Here is a 21,572-nt window from a genome sequence, read left to right as displayed (position 1 = left end):
TGTAGCTGGTGACGCGGTACCTTGCTGTGTGCAGTCTTTTATTGGGAGTACTGGTGTTTAGATCTTGCTAGTCTCCCAACGAATGCCCCCCAAACTCCTAAAGGGATCACAACATCTCCACCAAAAGGCACTATTTTGCCTACATAATCTTTCGTCTGCCTGCCAACTGCATCACACTTCACCTAAGCCACTTCTGGCAAGTTCCACGACCTTCCACCGGTTGGTACAATTACACTGTCATTCCTACTTAGAACCTTCATTGGTCCCAGAAAATCTGACCAGATGTCCAGGCTTTTAATCAATACCATTTCACCCACCTGAATACCCACGCCCTTTACTCCCTATTTTCTTTCCAAACCTGCAGTTAGAGTCAAGTTGACACAAAGCAATTCTTCTATTTTATACAAGCCCACCAGAAAACATCCTGTATCTCACTAAACACTCGCTTTGCCCCCTTGTTAATTTGGACTTCAGATTTCACATACCAATCTTCGTTTCGGGCACTGACCACAATAATCCATCAGCACTATCGCAAGCCTATCCTGTCTAGCCAGATTGTGGAATGGTCCATGCGCCACAAACTGCCCCCCTGGCACAAACCCCATGTTCATTCTCCTGAATTCCTAGAAGGAGTCACTCCTTTCTCCCTCTACTGATCTGTTCTCCGCTCAGTCCTATTGCAGTAACCTGATCAACTCCCTCTGCTCTCATCCTCGCAAGGCCACGATCCTCCAGTCGATGCTCGACCCCTCGACTTTGCTTGTTCTCCTCCTCACTCTCAGCTGATGACTTTGCCAGTTACTGCTCCTCATAGCATCTCTAAAATACAGGAGACCCTACACTCCCCCTCCTCTCCTTCCTCCTCCTCTTCCTTCTCTCCAAACCCCATCATCGCTCTTACCTCACCACCGGACCTCCCAACAAATACCCTGACTAGCCTGTTATCTACCCCCCGGGCTGCCAAATTCCTGCGTACTCCCGCTGACCCCTTCACACCAAAAACAGTCAAAACGCTTGGACCGCTGACCTGCACCTACCACTTATCTCTCTTCAATCTTTCATGCTCCTCAGACATCTTCTAAGCCTACTCCAAGGTGGCCACCATTATACCAATGTTGGCAAAAATCCACCGCTGTCCCCAACAGCCCAGCTAAAAAGTAGACCAATTCTCTCCTTCCTCATTATTCCAAAGTTCTGAAACGTGTAGTCTTCAAATGCATCACTGACTGCCTGGAGGCCACCTGACTGCGGGACACTCCAAGCTGGTTTCCGCAGCAGACACTCCATGGAGAGAGCGCTCAGTCACATCTCAACTATACTCACTGCAGCTGGTTACCGTCATCTGCCACTCTTCTCCATGAGCCCTCTGATGCCTTTAGCACCTGTGATCACCCCCTTCCTTCAAAGTCCCTTGCTTGATTTTTAGCGCTTTGCTTTCGCTTGAGTGGCCCCCATGCCTGGCTGATGACTCCTTTTCCTTGAAAAACGGGACCTCCTGTGCCCGCACTGCCCCTCCCGGGGAAGAGGCTGGTGCTATGCAAGGGTCTGATTTTGGTCTTAGACTTTCCAGAATCTTCTCCTCTTGCCTCGGAATACCCATTCTCCTCCTCTGTGTTCTCCTATCATCACTTTGCTGATGCTACTCAATTCTTCCTCTCCTTCCCCGCCTGCGCTCTCACTTCACTCGCTCTCTCTCTGCTCCCCTTAACTGGATGCTGCTGCATTACTTGATGCTTAACTCCTCTTAAGACTGAACTCATCTTTCCCTCAGTCACTAATGCCACGGCCCCTTTCGTCTCTTCTATATCCTTGGATCCTGATGTACTTGCCCAACCGCCCCCGGCCCTCCGGCCCCACCGGGTCACAGTCGAGTGATGATCTTTGACTGCATTCTGAATCTTCAGTACTTCAGAAGCTGCACTGTTAGGGCTACTGGGCTTTAATCCTACTGAACAGGCTTAAAATCCTGTCCTATCTCGCCTTTTTATGAAACCTAAACAATCACGGGCACCTTGGCCCTTTGGCGGTCTGTTTACTGCCCAACCCCACTGCTTTGCTATGTACAGCAAGTTACGTGTCGACTACCTCTCACAATCCTCACCCCCCTCCTTGCTTCACCTTATCGTGGGATGGCTATCCATACACAACTACTCCATATTCAAGTTCCTTTTTTTGTGTTTCTAGTCGTGTATACGCGGCTAAATACCCCTGCAGATACTCCCCCTTTGCACGCTATGCTCCAAAGATCTGTTCAACGGAACCGTTCCTCAACCAACCTACTCTTTCTCATGCTTTCAGTCCTGGACCCCATTACTGGAACTCTCTGCCCTCTATTTCATTAGTGACTGGCTTCAAGATCACCCTTACAAACCACATTCTCTCCCAGTCTGGAGTGCCAGAGTCTTAGGGTGCTCTTACTGCCTCTCCCTACCGAGATCCCCAACCACCATGGAGCAGTAAACAAGCCTTCTCTGCCTACGCCCCAAGAGTATGAAACCTCCTCCCCGTCAGCATCAGACTCGCTCCCATGCTCCAACAACTCAGAAAAGAACTCAAGACACACCTCTTCAAGGAGTCTCTCCTCAACACCTAGGCCATCACTTCACCCTTCGCGCCACCGGACTTGCTTGACAACGCCCGCCCCGCTCCTCCTTGCCACCCGCCCGGTACAGCTGTACCCCTCCTCTGTGCCCCTCTGTATCCTTCCCCCGCTGTAAATCTGTTCTGCTGTTACCTCTGAAAATCTCTCTCTCTCTCTGTAAGGCACTCCGTTATGTATCTGTATTGTGGTACACCTCTGTTAAGTGCTCTGTTATGTATCTGTATAGGTGTACACCTCTGTTAAGCGCTCTGTTATGTATCTGTATAGGTGTACACCTCTGTTAAGTGCTCCGTTATGTATCTGTATAGGTGTATACCTCTGTTAAGCGCTCTGTTATGTATCTGTATAGGTGTATACCTCTGTTAAGCGCTCTGTTATGTATCTGTATAGGTGTATACCTCTGTTAAGCGCTCTGTTATGTATCTGTATAGGTGTACACCTCTGTAAAGCAGTCCGTTATGTATCTGTATTGTGGTACACCTCTGTTAAGTGCTCCGTTATGTATCTGTATTGTGGTACACCTCTGTTAAGTGCTCCGTTATGTATCTGTATAGGTGTATACCTCTGTTAAGCACTCCGTTATGTATCTGTATAGGTGTACACCTCTGTAAAGCAGTCCGTTATGTATCTGTATTGTGGTACACCTCTGTTAAGTGCTCCGTTATGTATCTGTATTGTGGTACACCTCTGTTAAGTGCTCCGTTATGTATCTGTATAGGTGTACACCTCTGTAAAGCACTCCGTTATGTATCTGTATTGTGGTACACCTCTGTTAAGTGCTCCGCTATGTATCTGTATAGGTGTATACCTCTGTAAAACAGTTGCTTCTCAAAGCTAAGTCCGCTCTCAATAAAAACCTTAATAATTATACTGATAATAAAAACCATCATATGTATATTTATCTGTAAATACAGCAATTACTGAAGATGTGTTTAATGGCTGCCTTTTGCAGCCCCCATGTCTTTCCTCAATGTCAGCAATTTTAATGTACGGACAACTATATCACGACTTTGTAAAGGTTTGTGAAGCACCCAGCAATGGGACAGCCCTGGTCATCATATGACCTTTGGACGGTGCTCCTTGATTACACACTTTTTTTTTGCAATATGCAAATACAAAATCTGCCTCTAACTCCTACTGTGGTATTTCCAGACACAAGACACGATTGATCAGCAAACGTTCAGCATCACTAGATTTTTCTAGACTGCCATTTGACAAGGTAAACATCTTTCTATCAATTGATCCTCTTCTCTGTCCATGCAACCCAACCAAAAACACTCTCTCGGCCTATGTTTTACCCTCAAGAGGCCACCACTTGGTGCTAAGTTCAAACAAGTTATTTCTCACCCTAGGATGAATTGGCGCATCACCACAAATCAACCATACACCCCCAATAAACAAGACACCCCCTATCTCCGCAACTCTCTTTCGAAATATCCTGCTTATGGCCATCCTTGGGACACGCATGACGACATGCGTGATCTGAGGCATCATCATTCTGGCAAGTCAATTACCACCCTTCCTTAGACATGCCAGTTGTCAAAGCTTGCACCACGTCCAGACCATGACACAGGCTGCTCCTTCTTTTGCACTTGGGGACTGTTTTCTGTAGCCCTACAATCCAACTACCAGCACTTGATACCCGATGTCTGCACTTACTATTGCACTTGCCACCAGCTGGCTGCACTTTTATTTATTGTTGATTTTCCATTATCCCATGTACTGCACTGTCCCCTGCCGCTTACCCCCCGCACATCACCCCTTGCCCCAATCCCATGCACCTGCACGATCTGAATGACACCTGGACAAGTAGGATCGTTGTCTGTCTTCCCTCTGTTCCCCCTCCCTTGCCTCGTCGTGCCTTGAAACACTTGTGTATAGGCGCGTTAAAAATGCCATATCATATCATATCATATCGGATCCTTCCTTAAATAAAAGATCATTCATTATTGGTAAACAAGACAAGCCAACAGATTGTGTAACCAACTGGGAGGCAAAGGACAGGCTGCGATACTCACAGGATTGGAGGAGGTAGGAGCTGCACTGGAATACAAGGCTGGAATGGACTGAGACTTTCGGCTGTAGAGAGGAGTTCATTTGGAGAGGATAGTGAAGGCATACCCTGGAAGAGAGAGTAGAGGCACTTACAATAACACATTTACAGATGGCGGCAGCATTCCCACGCTTTGTCCTAATACTCTTCCCTCTCATCCTATCCACTCTCCAGGTCCGTTGCTGAGTATCGATCCCGCGAACGATGGCGCATTCTCCGTCGGCGCCATCACCTTTCTGGTCTTCAATGTCTTCCTCATGGGATTGGGTGAGTCTGTCTGGAATGCCGATGGCGCCCATGACTCCATGGCATGAGGAGGGCTCGGAGGTGGTGGCCACTTGCGCCCACTCCTTCTAAATCACTATTTAATCCGTAGGCACAATGCCTCAGTCGTCAGTGCATTGCATTCGATGAAATGCATGGGACGCAGCAGCGCAACCCTGAAATGTGTTACTTGTGATATTTGACGCTGTCTTCTCTTCTCGTTCTACAGTCGCCTACACCAACGTTGTGTTCCTCCTGCTCGCCCTGCTTATGGAGGCTGCGCTAGTCTGTCTCCTGCTCTTCACTTTGGGAATTCTGCCCCTCCCGCTGGAGAGTAAGTGGCCAACACCAGATGCGGACCTTGCACACATTGAACGCTGGTTGTTGGGGTCAGCATTAGAGATCAACCAGGTGACTGTGGTAATGCATCACCATTGTGGATCCAGTGAAAATGTTACCAGCAAAAACGTAGTCCGTGAAAAAGTCGTGCTGAACATACCTCTGCAGTGACAAAGTTGCCAAGCAACAAGTAGTAAAAAAAAGTCAATAATGTAGTGCTGATAGAGTCATTGTCAGGGTTAAGGAGGGTTTTGTGGGTTTGTGACTGTCTGGTTTAGGGTTAGGACAGGGGTTAGGGTGAGGATAGAGTTTAGAGTAAAGATTTTGTATGAGAATTAGGGTCAGGGCTGCAGGGCTGGCTATGTTCATTGTTAGTTAATTATTAGGGTAGATTAAGATTGAGGGTGTCGGTTATGGTAGGGGTTTGGGTAAGGGTAGGGCTAATTGAGAAATGGTGTGGTAGTGTTACAGAAAGGGAGAGGAACGTTAGGGAGGGCTGCTGATTTTGGCGCAGGAAAGGGGTAAGGATAAACTTAGTGGTTAGAGCAAAGCAAGCTCAGGGTAAGTGTTAGAGTGGCTGCTAGGGTAAGGCTAAGGTTAGGATTAGAGCAAAGGTTTGGGTTGGGCAAGGGCTACGCCATGTGCGACGAGCTGGTGATGGGGTTGGAGTTAGGGGCACTGTTAATTTTTCATTCATTTTGTATTGAGTAACATGCAAATAAAATGATTTCGCACACTGCAGGGTTAGTGTTCTGTTAAAGTTCAGGGAAGTAATTAAAGTCAGGGGAAGGTTTAGGAACTCAGTTAGGGTGATTGTGGAGGTTTTATTAAAGGTTTGGGTCATTGTTAGGTTTACAGCATTGTACGTTTGTTATTTAAAAATACCTTTTCTTGGTGGCCTTCTTACTGGCAACATTTTGACACTTTGCATTCCATTGAATGACTACATTTTTTAAACAGCTTCTCACCGGCTACTTTTTCACATGACTTCATTTTCCTGGGGACATGTGTACCTAGAGCCACCATTGTGACACTCCATTCATGGTCCTCGTATGTGTCATATCACACCAGGTATTTCCGATGGGTCGATAAGAGCTAAATAGACCATATCATCCACATACATCTATAATTCTGGGGTCAAAGGTGAACTGACCAACATGGGAAATTGAGAGATAACTTGACAGGCTGGTACCTCTGTAATACTGAGAGTGGTGGGGCAGAATCAGTCACGTGCCTGACATGAGCCTGTGTCTGCCCCTCCCCCACCCTTTTAAATGCACTGCCGCGGCACACGGTGTCTTCCTTTCCTGTTAGGATTGTCCAGTTCTAGCAGGAATGCTGATGTTGCTTTGCACATCTGTCTCTCTTGGTGCTGCTGGCACTTGGGTAGGATGCTTACGTTGCTTTGCACATCTGCCTCGCCTAATGTTGTTGGGACTCGGCTGGGGTAATGGTGTTGCTTTACGCACCTTTCTCTCCTGGCGTTGTTAGGACGCAGCTGGAATGCACATGTTGCTTTGCACACCTGTCTCGCTTCATGGTATTGTGACTCGGCTGGGATACCAATGTTGCTTTGCACACCTGTCTCGCTTGATGGTAATGGGGCTCGGCTGGGATACTGATGTTGCTTTGCACGTCTGTCTTGCTTGATGGTGTTTGGATTTGGCTGGGATACCAATGTTGCTTTGACCACCTGTCTCGCTTGATGGTAATGGGGCTCGGCTGGGATACTGGTGTTGTTTTGCACAGCTGTCTTGCCTGATGGTGTTTGGATTTGGCTGGGATACCAATGTTGCTTTGGACACCTGTCTCGCTTGATGGTAATGGGGCTCGGCTGGGATACTGATGTTGCTTTGCACAGCTGTCTTGCCTGATGTTGTTTGGATTTGGCTGGGATACCAATGTTGCTTTGGACACCTGTCTCGCTTGATGGTAATGGGGCTCGGCTGGGATGCCGATGTTGCTTTGCACGTCTGTCTTGCCTGATGTTGTTTGGATTTGGCTGGGATGCCAATGTTGCTTTGGACACCTGTCTCGCTTGATGGTATTGGGGCTCGGCTGGGATACTGATGTTGCTTTGCACGTCTGTCTTGCCTGATGTTGTTTGGATTTGGCTGGGATACCAATGTTGCTTTGACCACCTGTCTCGCTTGATGGTAATGGGGCTCGGCTGGGATACTGGTGTTGTTTTGCACAGCTGTCTTGCCTGATGGTGTTTGGATTTGGCTGGGATACCAATGTTGCTTTGGACACCTGTCTCGCTTGATGGTAATGGGGCTCGGCTGGGATACTGATGTTGCTTTGCACAGCTGTCTTGCCTGATGTTGTTTGGATTTGGCTGGGATACCAATGTTGCTTTGGACACCTGTCTCGCTTGATGGTAATGGGGCTCGGCTGGGATGCCGATGTTGCTTTGCACAGCTGTCTTGCCTGATGTTGTTTGGATTTGGCTGGGATACCAATGTTGCTTTGGACACCTGTCTCGCTTGATGGTAATGGGGCTCGGCTGGGATGCCGATGTTGATTTGCACAGCTGTCTTGCCTGATGTTGTTTGGATTTGGATGGGATACCAATGTTGCTTTGGACACCTGTCTCGCTTGATGGTATTGGGACATGGCTGAGATACTGATGTTGCTTTGCACATCTGTCTTGCCTGATGTTGTTTGGATTTGGCTGGGATACCAATGTTGCTTTGGACACCTGTCTCGCTTGATGGTAATGGGGCTCGGCTGGGATGCCGATGTTGATTTGCACAGCTGTCTTGCCTGATGTTGTTTGGATTTGGCTGGGATACCAATGTTGCTTTGTACACCTGTCTCGCTTGATGGTAATGGGGCTCGGCTGGGATACTGGTGTTGTTTTGCACAGCTGTCTTGCCTGATGTTGTTTGGATTTGGCTGGGATGCCAATGTTGCTTTGGACACCTGTCTCGCTTGATGGTAATGGGGCTCGGCTGGGATACTGATGTTGCTTTGCACAGCTGTCTTGCCTGATGTTGTTTGGATTTGGCTGGGATACCAATGTTGCTTTGTACACCTGTCTCGCTTGATGGTAATGGGGCTCGGCTGGGATACTGATGTTGCTTTGCACGTCTGTCTTGCCTGATGTTGTTTGGATTTGGCTGGGATACCAATGTTGCTTTGGACACCTGTCTCGCTTGATGGTAATGGGGCTCGGCTGGGATACTGATGTTGCTTTGCACAGCTGTCTTGCCTGATGTTGTTTGGATTTGGCTGGGATACCAATGTTGCTTTGGACACCTGTCTCGCTTGATGGTAATGGGGCTCGGCTGGGATACTGGTGTTGCTTTGCACAGCTGTCTTGCCTGATGTTGTTTGGATTTGGCTGGGATACCAATGTTGCTTTGGACACCTGTCTCGCTTGATGGTAATGGGGCTCGGCTGGGATACTGATGTTGCTTTGCACGTCTGTCTTGCTTGATGGTATTTGGATTTGGCTGGGATACCAATGTTGCTTTGGACACCTGTCTCGCTTGATGGTAATGGGGCTCGGCTGGGATACTGATGTTGCTTTGCACAGCTGTCTTGCCTGATGTTGTTTGGATTTGGCTGGGATACCAATGTTGCTTTGGACACCTGTCTCGCTTGATGGTAATGGGGCTCGGCTGGGATGCCGATGTTGCTTTGCACAGCTGTCTTGCCTGATGTTGTTTGGATTTGGCTGGGATACCAATGTTGCTTTGGACACCTGTCTCGCTTGATGGTAATGGGGCTCGGCTGGGATGCCGATGTTGCTTTGCACAGCTGTCTTGCCTGATGTTGTTTGGATTTGGCTGGGATACCAATGTTGCTTTGGACACCTGTCTCGCTTGATGGTATTGGGACATGGCTGAGATACTGATGTTGCTTTGCACATCTGTCTTGCCTGAAGTTGTTTGGATTTGGCTGGGATACCAATGTTGCTTTGTACACCTGTCTCGCTTGATGGTAATGGGGCTCGGCTGGGATACTGGTGTTGTTTTGCACGTCTGTCTTGCTTGATGGTATTTGGATTTGGCTGGTATACCAATGTTGCTTTGTACACCTGTCTCGCTTGATGGTAATGGGGCTCGGCTGGGATACTGGTGTTGTTTTGCACATCTGTCTCGCTTGGTGGTGTTTGGATTTGGCTGGGATACCAATGTTGCTTTGGACACCTGTCTCGCTTGATGGTAATGGGGCTCGGCTGGGATACTGATGTTGCTTTGCACAGCTGTCTTGCCTGATGTTGTTTGGATTTGGCTGGGATACCAATGTTGCTTTGGACACCTGTCTCGCTTGATGGTAATGGGGCTCGGCTGAGATGCTGATGTTGCTTTGCACAGCTGTCTTGCCTGATGTTGTTTGGATTTGGCTGGGATACCAATGTTGCTTTGTACACCTGTCTCGCTTGATGGTAATGGGGCTCGGCTGGGATACTGGTGTTGCTTTGCACAGCTGTCTTGCCTGATGTTGTTTGGATTTGGCTGGGATACCAATGTTGCTTTGGACACCTGTCTCGCTTGATGGTAATGGGGCTCGGCTGGGATACTGATGTTGCTTTGCACGTCTGTCTTGCTTGATCCTATTTGGATTTGGCTGGGATACCAATGGTTCTTTGGACACCTGTCTCGCTTGATGGTAATGGGGCTCGGCTGGGATACCAATGTTGCTTTGCACACCTGTCTTGCTTGATGGTAATGGGGCTCGGCTGGGATACTGATGTTGCTTTGCACAGCTGTCTTGCCTGATGGTGTTTGGATTTGGCTGGGATGCCAATGTTGCTTTGGACACCTGTCTCGCTTGATGGTAATGGGGCTCGGCTGGGATACTGATGTTGCTTTGCACAGCTGTCTTGCCTGATGGTGTTTGGATTTGGCTGGGATGCCAATGTTGCTTTGGATACCTGTCTCGCTTGATGGTAATGGGGCTCGGCTGGGATACTGATGTTGCTTTGCACAGCTGTCTTGCCTGATGTTGTTTGGATTTGGCTGGGATACCAATGTTGCTTTGGACACCTGTCTCGCTTGATGGTAATGGGGCTCGGCTGGGATGCCGATGTTGCTTTGCACAGCTGTCTTGCCTGATGTTGTTTGGATTTGGCTGGGATACCAATGTTGCTTTGGACACCTGTCTCGCTTGATGGTAATGGGGCTCGGCTGGGATGCCGATGTTGCTTTGCACAGCTGTCTTGCCTGATGTTGTTTGGATTTGGCTGGGATACTGATGTTGCTTTGCACGTCTGTCTTGCTTGATGGTATTTGGATTTGGCTGGGATACCAATGTTGCTTTGGACACCTGTCTCGCTTGATGGTATTGGGACATGGCTGAGATACTGATGTTGCTTTGCACGTCTGTCTTGCCTGATGTTGTTTGGATTTGGCTGGGATACTGATGTTGCTTTGCACGTCTGTCTTGCTTGATGGTATTTGGATTTGGCTGGGATACCAATGTTGCTTTGGACACCTGTCTCGCTTGATGGTAATGGGGCTCGGCTGGGATACTGATGTTGCTTTGCACAGCTGTCTTGCCTGATGTTGTTTGGATTTGGCTGGGATACCAATGTTGCTTTGGACACCTGTCTCGCTTGATGGTAATGGGGCTCGGCTGGGATACTGATGTTGCTTTGCACGTCTGTCTTGCTTGATGGTATTTGGATTTGGCTGGGATACCAATGTTGCTTTGGACACCTGTCTCGCTTGATGGTAATGGGGCTCGGCTGGGATACTGATGTTGCTTTGCACAGCTGTCTTGCCTGATGTTGTTTGGATTTGGCTGGGATACCAATGTTGCTTTGGACACCTGTCTCGCTTGATGGTAATGGGGCTCGGCTGGGATACTGATGTTGCTTTGCACGTCTGTCTTGCTTGATGGTATTTGGATTTGGCTGGGATGCCAATGTTGCTTTGGACACCTGTCTCGCTTGATGGTAATGGGGCTCGGCTGGGATACTGGTGTTGTTTTGCACATCTGTCTCGCTTGGTGGTGTTTGGATTTGACTGGGATACCAATGTTGCTTTGGACACCTGTCTCGCTTGATGGTAATGGGGCTCGGCTGGGATACTGATGTTGCTTTGCACAGCTGTCTTGCCTGATGTTGTTTGGATTTGGCTGGGATACCAATGTTGCTTTGCACATCGTGCATATCTGTCTCTCTTAGTGATGTTGTCAGTTGTCACTGATTTGATGCTGTTTGTTTTTCAGTAACAGTCTTGGCTTTTCTCAGCGCGGTCTGTGCCTACGGGGCCGCAGCATCTCTCGGAAACTGCCTTCTCAAAAGAGACTTTATTCCCATGGGGCCCCCTCTCTTCAAGGTACGGTAAAGTGTGAATCAATGTGGCGCTCGTGTCCCCTGTCACTGGTAAGGCCCCACTGACATAGTGCTCCTACCACATGCTAAATCCAAGAGGGTAAATGAACATTGAAGCAACTTACATACAACTCACCAGGGGTTTAGCAATGACATTAAGACAACTGATCCTGAGCTAATAGCTGACCCTTGAAATGGCTCGCTGCGGCTAATGAATGACTATTAACGCAAGTCACGCTAGCTGACACCCAGATTCCGGACCTTCCATCCCCACAATACCACCCAGCATGTAGAATGCTTTGGTGCCTGTAACATCGGATCCTTTTCTGAAGGTGGTCAGTTTGAGTAAATCCTCATCGTCTCCATTGGATTTATGCTCACAGAGCATCTTTAAAAAAGTGGAAACCTATCTTATGTCATATTATACATTCCTGGATCTCTCTTTCTTCACAGCCACGGTACCACAGGCCCCTAAATGGGCCATTGTTGCTCCGTCGCGGATAAAGCCTCAGCGGATCCCAAAAGGTTGGCCAATGATAGGCCAACCCCAAGTCTCATGTATGGTGAGAATTCAATGGAGTGCATTGTAATAACTGAATTACAGGCTTTCATTGAAAGCAACCTTCTGCCTCACTCCAGCCAAGCGGTCGCTCAGCCATTACAAGGGCCTGATCTGAAGGTTCTATCTATGTCCGATGACTGCCGATGGCAGGCGTGCGGCAGCAGTTCCGGAGCCGGTGATCCAATGGGACCAGACAGCGGCCTTCAACACCATTGACTAGGAGATCCTGCCACATCAGACTGAAACAAAATGGTGTTCAAAATCAGGCTGTGATCTAACTGAGATCCGTTTTAACCCAGAGAGAGCAAGCCCTCCTGATCCCACCTTTCAAGTCTCCAGTTAGGACAAGTAACCATAGAGTCCCCCAGGGTTCAGCCTTGTCACCATTATTGCTGAATGCATACATTATCCCGTAGGGGTGAATTTTGGAAACAGCTGGTATGTTATTTTATGAGGGGTGGGTATGTGTGTGTGTGTGTGTGTGTGTGTGTTTGTGTTTGTGTGTGTGTGTGTGTGTGTGTGTGTGTGTGTGTGCGGGTGCGTTTATACAGTGAGTGCTGTCAGAGCATTATCTTAATCCATTGCCTCCACAAACAGAGACCAAGCAGGAGTCCAGGGCTGTATTTGATTCTCAGCAAGATCCGTGGAGGGCGTGTCCTCATTCCTCACCCTCTGTGTCCTTTTAACAGACGAAGACTGAGGATAAAGTTGAGGTGCCCGATTCTTGCCTTTGCGTGGACTCTTATTGCACCAGCAGTCTAAGGACCATCGCGGCTATCCTGGATGGAGGAGGTGTGTGTGGGATCCCCACTGATACTGTCTATGCCCTGGCGGCCTCCTGCCAACACCCAGAGGCCATCCAGAAGATGTACTCCTTCGAGGTGAGTACCAAAATGAAAGACTGTAAGTACAGTATCTGTCCTCCTGAACTGAAATATCAACCAACACACGGTGCCTCCTTTGCCCTGACGCAAGAGCCATTCCATTGTCTTATCGAGGGCCCGCTGACCTATTTTCTGTTTACATTGTCAAATTGGCCAAAGAGAAGGTAACAGCCCCCCTCCACTCTCGCCATGGTGTGGCGCTAGACGGCAACTGCACTGCCCATGTACACAAGTCCAGGGACTTCTAGGTGTTTGTTGCGTGACCTTATTATTTTAATTTTATTGTTCTTTGATGACACACTTAATACCAGCGAGTGACTTCTAAGCGCTGGATCGGGGATCGGGATTCAAACCTGTGTTGTGCTGCGTTGTGTTGCTTCCAAGACAAACGCGTTGCTCCTGAGCTATCCTTCCTGCCAATAAACCTCCGGGTCCTCTGGTGCGTGTTCTACATGTATAAAGTAAAGCGCGGGTATATAAGCTGAGGGGCTGCTAAAGAACTGTAGGTGCTGGTGCTGCCCTCTCCTTGCCTATGTTCCCTGCAACAGCAATTCACAACTGACAGTAACGGGGTGCCACATGAGCTTAATATCTCCACCATAACAGCCCCCAAAACCAAAAATGTAAACATCACTCTAAGAAAGGTTGGCCATGAAAAAGGCAGACCACATCATAGCACACTTTTCAATCAAGATCCTGCAATGAAGAGACACCATATCACTTATGATTATTTTACCCAAAACCCTCAAAACGACGATGGATGTCAAGCAGTTATGAACCTGTGCTATTTGATACCTGGCAGGATTGCTATTGGCATAGTTGACCTAATGCCAACTTAACCTACTCCCATTTGACCGCTTCTTTTTGACCTCATTTGGTAGGTCAAATGGCACACTTTAACTAAAAACTAGTTCTGGGGTGGGGTAAGGGAAAAGATTGAGGTTGGGGTAAGTCTGGAGGGGATTCAGGAGTCTCTCACACATTAGGGAGGTTGTAGGGGGTCTCCCTCTGCTGTAGGTCAAAATAAATGAGGTCAAAGGTCAAAAACATTTGGTCAAATGGGCAGTAGGTCAAGTTTTTTATGTCAAACAACCCATATCTGGCGGATTTGGTTCAAACCGCCCCTGTCCATTTTGATTCACGGAGAGACTATCACCAGCTAGCAAGTCAGTGCACAGAACCCCTCAGCCAACCATGCCATGACGGTTCATTTTGCTCCAAGTACCATACGCTGCTACTAGTATTTGTAGTGTATGTTTTTCTTGTTATTTTGGGGTATTGCACCAAAATAACATAGATAAAATGCAGAATGTGCTTTATCTGCACATTCGACATGAAAGAAAACGATGAAGCAAAAAATATTGAAATAGGTGAGCGGGGACTGCGGGGGGGGGTCCCCCGCTCACGTAGTTTGCCATTATTGGCTGAGAGGGTTGCAGGGGTGTCCCCCGCATACATTAAATGCGAAGCGTGGGACAGAACAACAGACTTCGAAAAGCTCAAGGTACAAAATGCGAGCAAGTCGACTTCGCAATTATGAATCGCGAGCCTTTTGGAATTCGTTAATTTAACGTAGATCCTAATTTTGTACAGGAATTGCATCGCAGAAAAAATAACTAACATACCTTTTTAAAAGGCCAATTCAACAAGACTTTGACAGGGGTGAGAGTCAAACACAGATTCGCTGCCTTCTGCCACTGGAGGATAACTCTCTCATGCTTCACTACCGCCATGACGTCATGACGATGAATTCTGCAGAGACGTACAACATCATCACCCCATCTCCACAAATCACAATGCACTCTGCTTCAAAGTAACACATGCATTGCGGCTGTTCCAGCATTCTGTTTCATTTTCCATTTCCTATGTTACAAACCCAACAAAAACAAGCATTACACTAGTTTCGGCTTTTGGATGGGGTCTGCAACCTGCGACTCTCACAATGTTGTAGGATATAATTGATTAATCTTCAATTCCTGGAGCCTCCCCCTGCCCCCTCCCAACTCTTCCTCTAGCCCACATCATCCGCGACCACCGATGCTGCTGTATGCGGGGGAGAACTGATGCCAGACATCCATTACCGAGTTGATTGACAACCATTGGCAACTGCAATGCTTTTATATTGCAAAATGGAGGCGAAGTTCAATATGTCCAGTGTGAATGCACCGCTTTGCTGTAAAAGCAGTCAGGGGCAGTGATGAGAGAGAATGCGAGTATACAGTAGGGTGCACAGGCTTGGTGGACCAGAGCTGTGGCGGAATGGCAACAGACAGAAGAAAAAGTGTGTGTAGTTCCTCCTCAGCCCTGCGCTAGGTAACAATACACAAACAGGCAAGGAACCCGTCGTTTGTGGTCTCTAAGTGCATTAACCGAGGGCGATTTTATTTAAGTAATATTACCCTTGCAGGGCGGGCATTACCGGGCCATGTAATACCCCAGGCCAGGTAGATGCCAGAGCGAAGCGAGGGCTTTACAATGAGCTTGGGGCATTACCAGGGCTGGCAATGCCCCTCCCCCACAAGGGTAATATTGCTATTAGTATCTGGCACAATGTACAGGATACTAAAAGTTTAAAAAAAAAAAAAAAAGATGGCCGCCATGGATCTGAAGAAGGGACTATGCAGTGCCTCCTCTCTTTCCATGATGGTCATTGACGAGGCTGCGCGGACACGTTGGGAGCCGCAGTGTTCACGGCATTGGCGAGAGACCAGGCCGTGAAAGCTAAGTGAGGCGGGATGGTAGAGGGGAAAATATGTGGAAAAGGGGATGGGGGAAGGAGATGCAAGGATGCAGGCCGCGGGGCAGCACTTACCTGAGATCCGGGTGGGGGGAAGATGATTAGTGCCCATGTGTCCAGCATAAATAAATAAGACCACCGAGCACACTGTAATCACACACAGCACTCTGAGGGACGAATATTGCTTTCCTGGAAGAAAACGTGTCAGACAGAAACCGATCATGCTTGATTAGTAACATATGTTGCGGTCTCTTCACAGAGCAGGTGTGTGATGCCTGGAACCTCTAGAAGTACTAGACTCTGCTAGGACCATGTGGCCTGCTCCCTCTGCCGGCCTTCTTCTGCCACTGGATCACTTCTCTCCATAACTTTCCAAGCCTACTGTAAATAGTCTACCCTTCTCATAGTATCCATGGTGTTGTACTCATTTCTGTATGCACAGCGCTCTGTTGCGTCTCAGCTAGGCTTGTGCTATATGGAAGCCAGCCTATAGGGTACAGCAGCAGCCCATCAATTCTCCCTGCTCTTCTCTAGGACCGGCCCTTGAAGAAGGCAATGTCTCTCTGCATCTCCCACCTGGGCCAGCTTCAGGCTGCGAGACCCCCATTCAGCCGTCTGCTCTGGGACTTCATGGAGAACATCTACCCTGGGGGTATCAGCTGCATCGTGCGGAAAGGAGAGTGGCTCAAGCTATTGGGTGAGTGACCTCCACCATCTCTTTTCTCAAATGAGGGGTGTAGTAGGGTGGGGTGGAGCCTATGTGTCCAAAACCTGCACCAATGGCTAGGGGGGTTGATCTAGTGCTCTTCTATCCCAGCTATTGACCTCCTATGGCTGCACCCTTCAAATGTACCCTGCTATCCCACAACCATAAGCTGTGCACCTCAAAGAGTGCACTCTGTATCTCAGGTACTTGCTTCGCTCCCTGCCCATATCATGACCCAAACACATCATTGTTTGTGTAGACCCCATTCTCATGAAGGTACCGTGCCTCCACACCATGGCTCAAGCACTGCCTGCACATCCCTGTTGGCTGTAAGCACTGTATCGCTAGACTGGAGTAGGATAGCCACACCAGCATGTCTCTTAGCTGCTGCATTTCTAGATATTGGTCCGAACACACGAGGCTGTCTACATAGCAATGTGCAATAGCACCTGGAGTGTTCCAAGTGCCGAATGGGATTACCAAAACAAATGATCTAAGGCTCAAATAACCAGACAGAGTCAAAGAATATGGCAAAATACTACTTTATTATCAGGTCAATAAAGTAGGGAAACCTGGCAACCAATAGATCGCAGTTCACGCACTCTCAATGCATTTCTATTACACAAAAGGCTTTATACCTCGATATACGTCAGCTATGACTTCATCCTACGTGGCTAACAGTAAAAACCTATCGGGTAGAAGGATTGGTTAAGGGAAACATATACATATAGTCTGTATAGGTGTAAGTATCATCATTGGATGCCCCATATCTGGTGTGGCACGCCTTGAGTTACCTCTAACTATGTAAAATACAGATAATAACGTAATAACAGCAGCGGACAGGCCCATGCAAAAATGTATAGTCCACCATCACATTGACCCTCATGATTGGTTGGCACTCTCTTTCCAACCCTGGACAATCATCTCGTTAGCAGCAGGTAAACGAAACCCAGGTGCAAGGGAACAACATCAGAATTTCTTAGCTAATTAGCCTACCGTCTCTCATTAGGTAGGCCCTAAGCCAAGGCTAAATCTTTGTAGTTGACCTTGCTGAACATTCTCTTCCTCAGAACTTTAAAGGGAGTGAAGGTACATTTCTATCTTCATATGGACCTTAATGAATAGCCTTGCCTGCTGGTTCTGTACCACGTGTGAGGAGACAATGATTTTGTCCATTCTGCTTTTCTATTCAGTTCTATTTGACTCAATTATATTGGGTGCTATTACTCTTCTTGGCCTCTGAAGACTTGGTTGTTTTATCCTTCATGTACTTTCTTTGTCTTCAATTGTACAATACTTGGCACTAGCAAATGTTCACTGCTTTACTTAATCTAAGAGAAGTACATCCTACGTACATGGCTTACCCTCTTCGACTCCTTTTGTGCTATGTAGTTGCTCTTGCTGTGGCATCCTTGGTTCTAAGCCAAATTCATCAGGATCCATATCTTTGACACCCCCCCCAGGTCACCTGCATTCTTTATGTGTTCACCCACACTTCAGGTCATATGGCAACACTCCCCGGTCGGCTAGCAGAACACCCAACCTCTCAAATAATTCTTATGGTCCTTGGGATAATAAAAATGTGTTCCTGCTTGCCATAGGGGTTCCTTTCATGTACTCACAGGCGGTGTTTTTGTCTGTGTGTGCTTGTCAGTCACAGCATTTATATCGATCATTATCTTCATGCCAATAGCTTTCTTCGCTGTCTTCTTACATTGTCCTATGATTATTCTTATAAGGCAGTATCCCAGCAATACTAACACTAGTATTGCTCCCAACATTTTGAATGCATTCACCAGCCAGGTTGGATTCCATGAAAACAGATATGAAAAACAATCTTCGTCTTCGCTTTCCTCTACTTCTTCTGCCTTTTTTGTGTGCAGGGTTGAAAATCTAGTTATTGCTTCCATCAGGGTTCCATTGTCTCCATCGTGGGCAGGTGTGTATGTAAAGAAAGAAGGCCTGATCTTCGCACAAACACCTCCTTCCTTGGCTGTAATTAAGTCCAAGACATACCTGTTCTGGAGGGACATGAGCCTGATGAACCTCAATTCTTCTTTCTTGTTGTGTTAATTGTTTGTAGCAGCTCCATCTTATGATTTGTAACCACTTGGCATTTTCTGCAGCTTGAATTTCTGGCATGACTATAGCTGTAAATATCACTGCCATCCTATCGAACAATTTGTGCTCATCTGGAATGTCGTGATAAGCTTCTTTTCATTTTGCCGAAAACGTAATTTTCTCTCTTCTGTCGGGTGAGGTTGAGTGAGCTTTTCTTTCTTTGATGTGAATCCATTTTCAGAAAACTGTCTATGTGGAGGTCACTTTGAGGGATCACCAATGCAGGAACATGTATTACCACCATGGAACATATTCCTCCCCAATTTATAGGTAGCTTCATATAAGCTCTGGATCCACAGGCCCAATAGTGGTCCATCAACACAGCAGTTCCTCCTTTCATTCCTGGCACATCAATTATTTGTTTGCATCCTTTATTTTCTCCAACTTTAGTCTGACCCCTGTTTCTGAAACACAGTGGGCCTCATGTATTGCTCTCCTCTGAAAAGTGCACGGAACTACCATAAATCACCAATGCAATTATAGAGCAAATACTTCAACCCAAAAACAGACACAATAATTCACAGCCACGCACACTTTAGAAGATAATCAGCTCTTTACGGCTATTTATTCAAAGCTTACAGGTACATAGAAATAACTCATACAACTAACATGGACATAGATCACAGAACACATAAAAAGGTCAAAGAAAGAATACATCACCGTGGGCGTAACTTAATGAAACTTCATCTCGCCAGAAGCGGCTGAAAGACCCCGATAACAGCCAGGCCGAGAGCACAACAACCCACAGGAGTGTCGGACCGAAGCGTCCCCCCTCCGACTGAGGTCTTTGTGCTTATCCCGTCTGACCGTTGAGGGTTTCCGCATATATGCCCTCCTCAACAAGGGGTGGCAACTTCTCGAACCTTCTGGCAATGCGCTTGCGCATTGATGGGTGACCGTTGGTTGCCAACTGGGTCAACCGACAGTAACCTCAAGGAGCAAAGCGCTTCTCTCTCCTAAACGCCCCGGAACACAATTCCATAACTCATCTCAAAACCTTGGCGCAGGCATAGCAAACCAAAACAAACTTTGCTATCAGGTACCAGCCGGCACCTGCAGATCTTAGCTTTCCCAGCGCCGTGTCCTTGGCTGAGAAGGCCTGCATTCCAAACCCATCAGCGAATAACGTTGAAAACATGTTGTTTCGCAAAGCAAGTGTAGCTTTCCACTGAGGCATGGATAAATATCCATTATGACTCTGAGTTCCCCCAGAATGCACTGCGCACCAGCGCCATATTTTAGCTCAACCATCACAATCACTGCGCACCAGCGCCATGTTTTAGCTCAACCATCACACCTCATTACGACCCTGGCACTCCCGTAATGAAGGGGGCCAGTACGGGACCGGCCCCCTTCATTATGGGAACACCGATTACGAGGTTCCTTTTGCGGGACCCGGATCAGACGTCTGGTAAAACCAGATGTCTTTTCCGGGTCCCGCGAGGGGAAGAGGGAGGTAATAGCGGGACACTTGTAATGTGCCCGTTGTTACCTCCCTCCCCATTCCCATTGAGCCCTATGGGGGCTCAAATGGGAATGGGGAATGGTTCCTGCAAGGAGGAATTACCGGGTCCTCCTATGTCGGAATGACCCAGTAAGTCCCCATTGCAGGAACCCGGTAATGGAGCCCGGTTTTAAGGCAGCCATGGTGCTAACAGCACCAAGGGTACCTCCAAACTCGTAATGGGGCCCAGTGTCTCATTCTTCAATGGCAATATAGATACGGGTCCTTCTTCATCTTCAACCCATGTTAATAACTTCGAATACTCGGCCCACTCCTTAAGACATTCGTCATTCACTATTTGCACTATCTTCACTGGTGCTGTCATCAGTAAGTGTGCACTACATCCCAACAATGCTTCTTCCCATCCTGTACTGATAGCTACTTGTCCCTATACCAATAGCTGAGGTCTTTCCCAGCATCCTGGTAATCCTGGTGTGTCCCCTGTGTCTGCACAATTCAATCTCTTTGTTCAACAATCTTCACCTCTCCTCGATTCAGACCACTTAATGAGTAGAGGATCATTTTGCTACTCGATCTTGGTTCCTTTGTCATCTTTGTGTTTTTATATAAGCATCTTCATATGGGAATGTTCTTTTTGACATCCATCGTAGGGTTGCCCGCTTCCCATCAAAATGTCCCCTTGTCATGCATGCTGCTAAATGGCTGAGACATTTCGCATTATGTGTAGGTATTTCTCTTGCTATACATGTTCTGGCTATGCTCATGGCATAAGGGATGAGAAAACATACATAGCAGCTCTCATCTGACATTTCTCTCACCAACTTACTCATGTGCTGGTACCATGAGTTATTATTTAAATGGGCTGACTTATCAAGGTGTGTATTTATATCCTGATAATCTTTGTGCTTTGAAACACAATTCTGTTGTATAAGGTGCCTAACAAATACTCAATAAAATAAATAAATACATTCTCCATCCTTTTTAAGCTGGTTAATGTGCTTAGAAATGTCAGGGAAAATATCACTCATGCTTTTCCTAGGGATAGAAACAGCTGTCTCATTGTTGTACACTCCATTTATATTGTAAAACATAATTTGACGAAATGATCTAAGAATAAGGAAGTAAAGGAAACACATTGTGCAAAATGTAGCTGCAAGAAATATTGCAAAGGAATTCATGTGCCAAATTGTATCTTGTGCATTAAGCGGCCTTCTCGCTAGCAATGTGAATCTCATATAACAGAAGATTCCCATTCTCCATTATCAACGTTTAGTTCTTGTAAATCTTTATAATCACCACACCTTTTTATAACAGAAAGTGTAACAATATTGCAATGATGATCCTGTGAATGATAGGACTATTTTTGGGATTTCCAAAAAAGGTAACAATATCAAGGTTTCGTCTCACTAGTGCTGGATAGGATCGACATATATATGTAAAAACAGCATACATGAATTTGAGCAATGTTAAAGGCAACATAAAGTGTTGTGTGATCTTCTTTTCTTAAAAACATTGTCTCTTTTACCTAACAGGAATAGTTCTGTGAACAC

The 21,572-nt window shown here is 47.1% G+C and overlaps 1 protein-coding gene across 1 annotated transcript in view; it reads left to right on the top strand.

Annotated features, from left to right (window-relative positions):
* Window positions 1-21,572, top strand: part of CETN2 (centrin 2) — a 145,997-nt gene that overhangs the window by 100,758 nt on the left and 23,667 nt on the right. Inside the window, exons 2-6 of the mRNA XM_069648943.1 lie at window positions 4,830-4,922; window positions 5,149-5,253; window positions 11,442-11,551; window positions 12,799-12,990; window positions 16,265-16,427. Coding sequence (XP_069505044.1) covers window positions 4,913-4,922; window positions 5,149-5,253; window positions 11,442-11,551; window positions 12,799-12,990; window positions 16,265-16,427 — 580 coding nt within the window. The 5' untranslated portion in view covers window positions 4,830-4,912. The remainder of the gene's footprint in view (window positions 1-4,829; window positions 4,923-5,148; window positions 5,254-11,441; window positions 11,552-12,798; window positions 12,991-16,264; window positions 16,428-21,572) is intronic.

Source organism: Ambystoma mexicanum, chromosome 2q (genome assembly GCF_040938575.1).
Source record: "Ambystoma mexicanum isolate Mex_15411 chromosome 2q, UKY_AmexF1_1, whole genome shotgun sequence".
Lineage (NCBI taxonomy): Eukaryota > Metazoa > Chordata > Amphibia > Caudata > Ambystomatidae > Ambystoma > Ambystoma mexicanum.
This window is presented reverse-complemented; position numbering and strand designations above follow the sequence as displayed.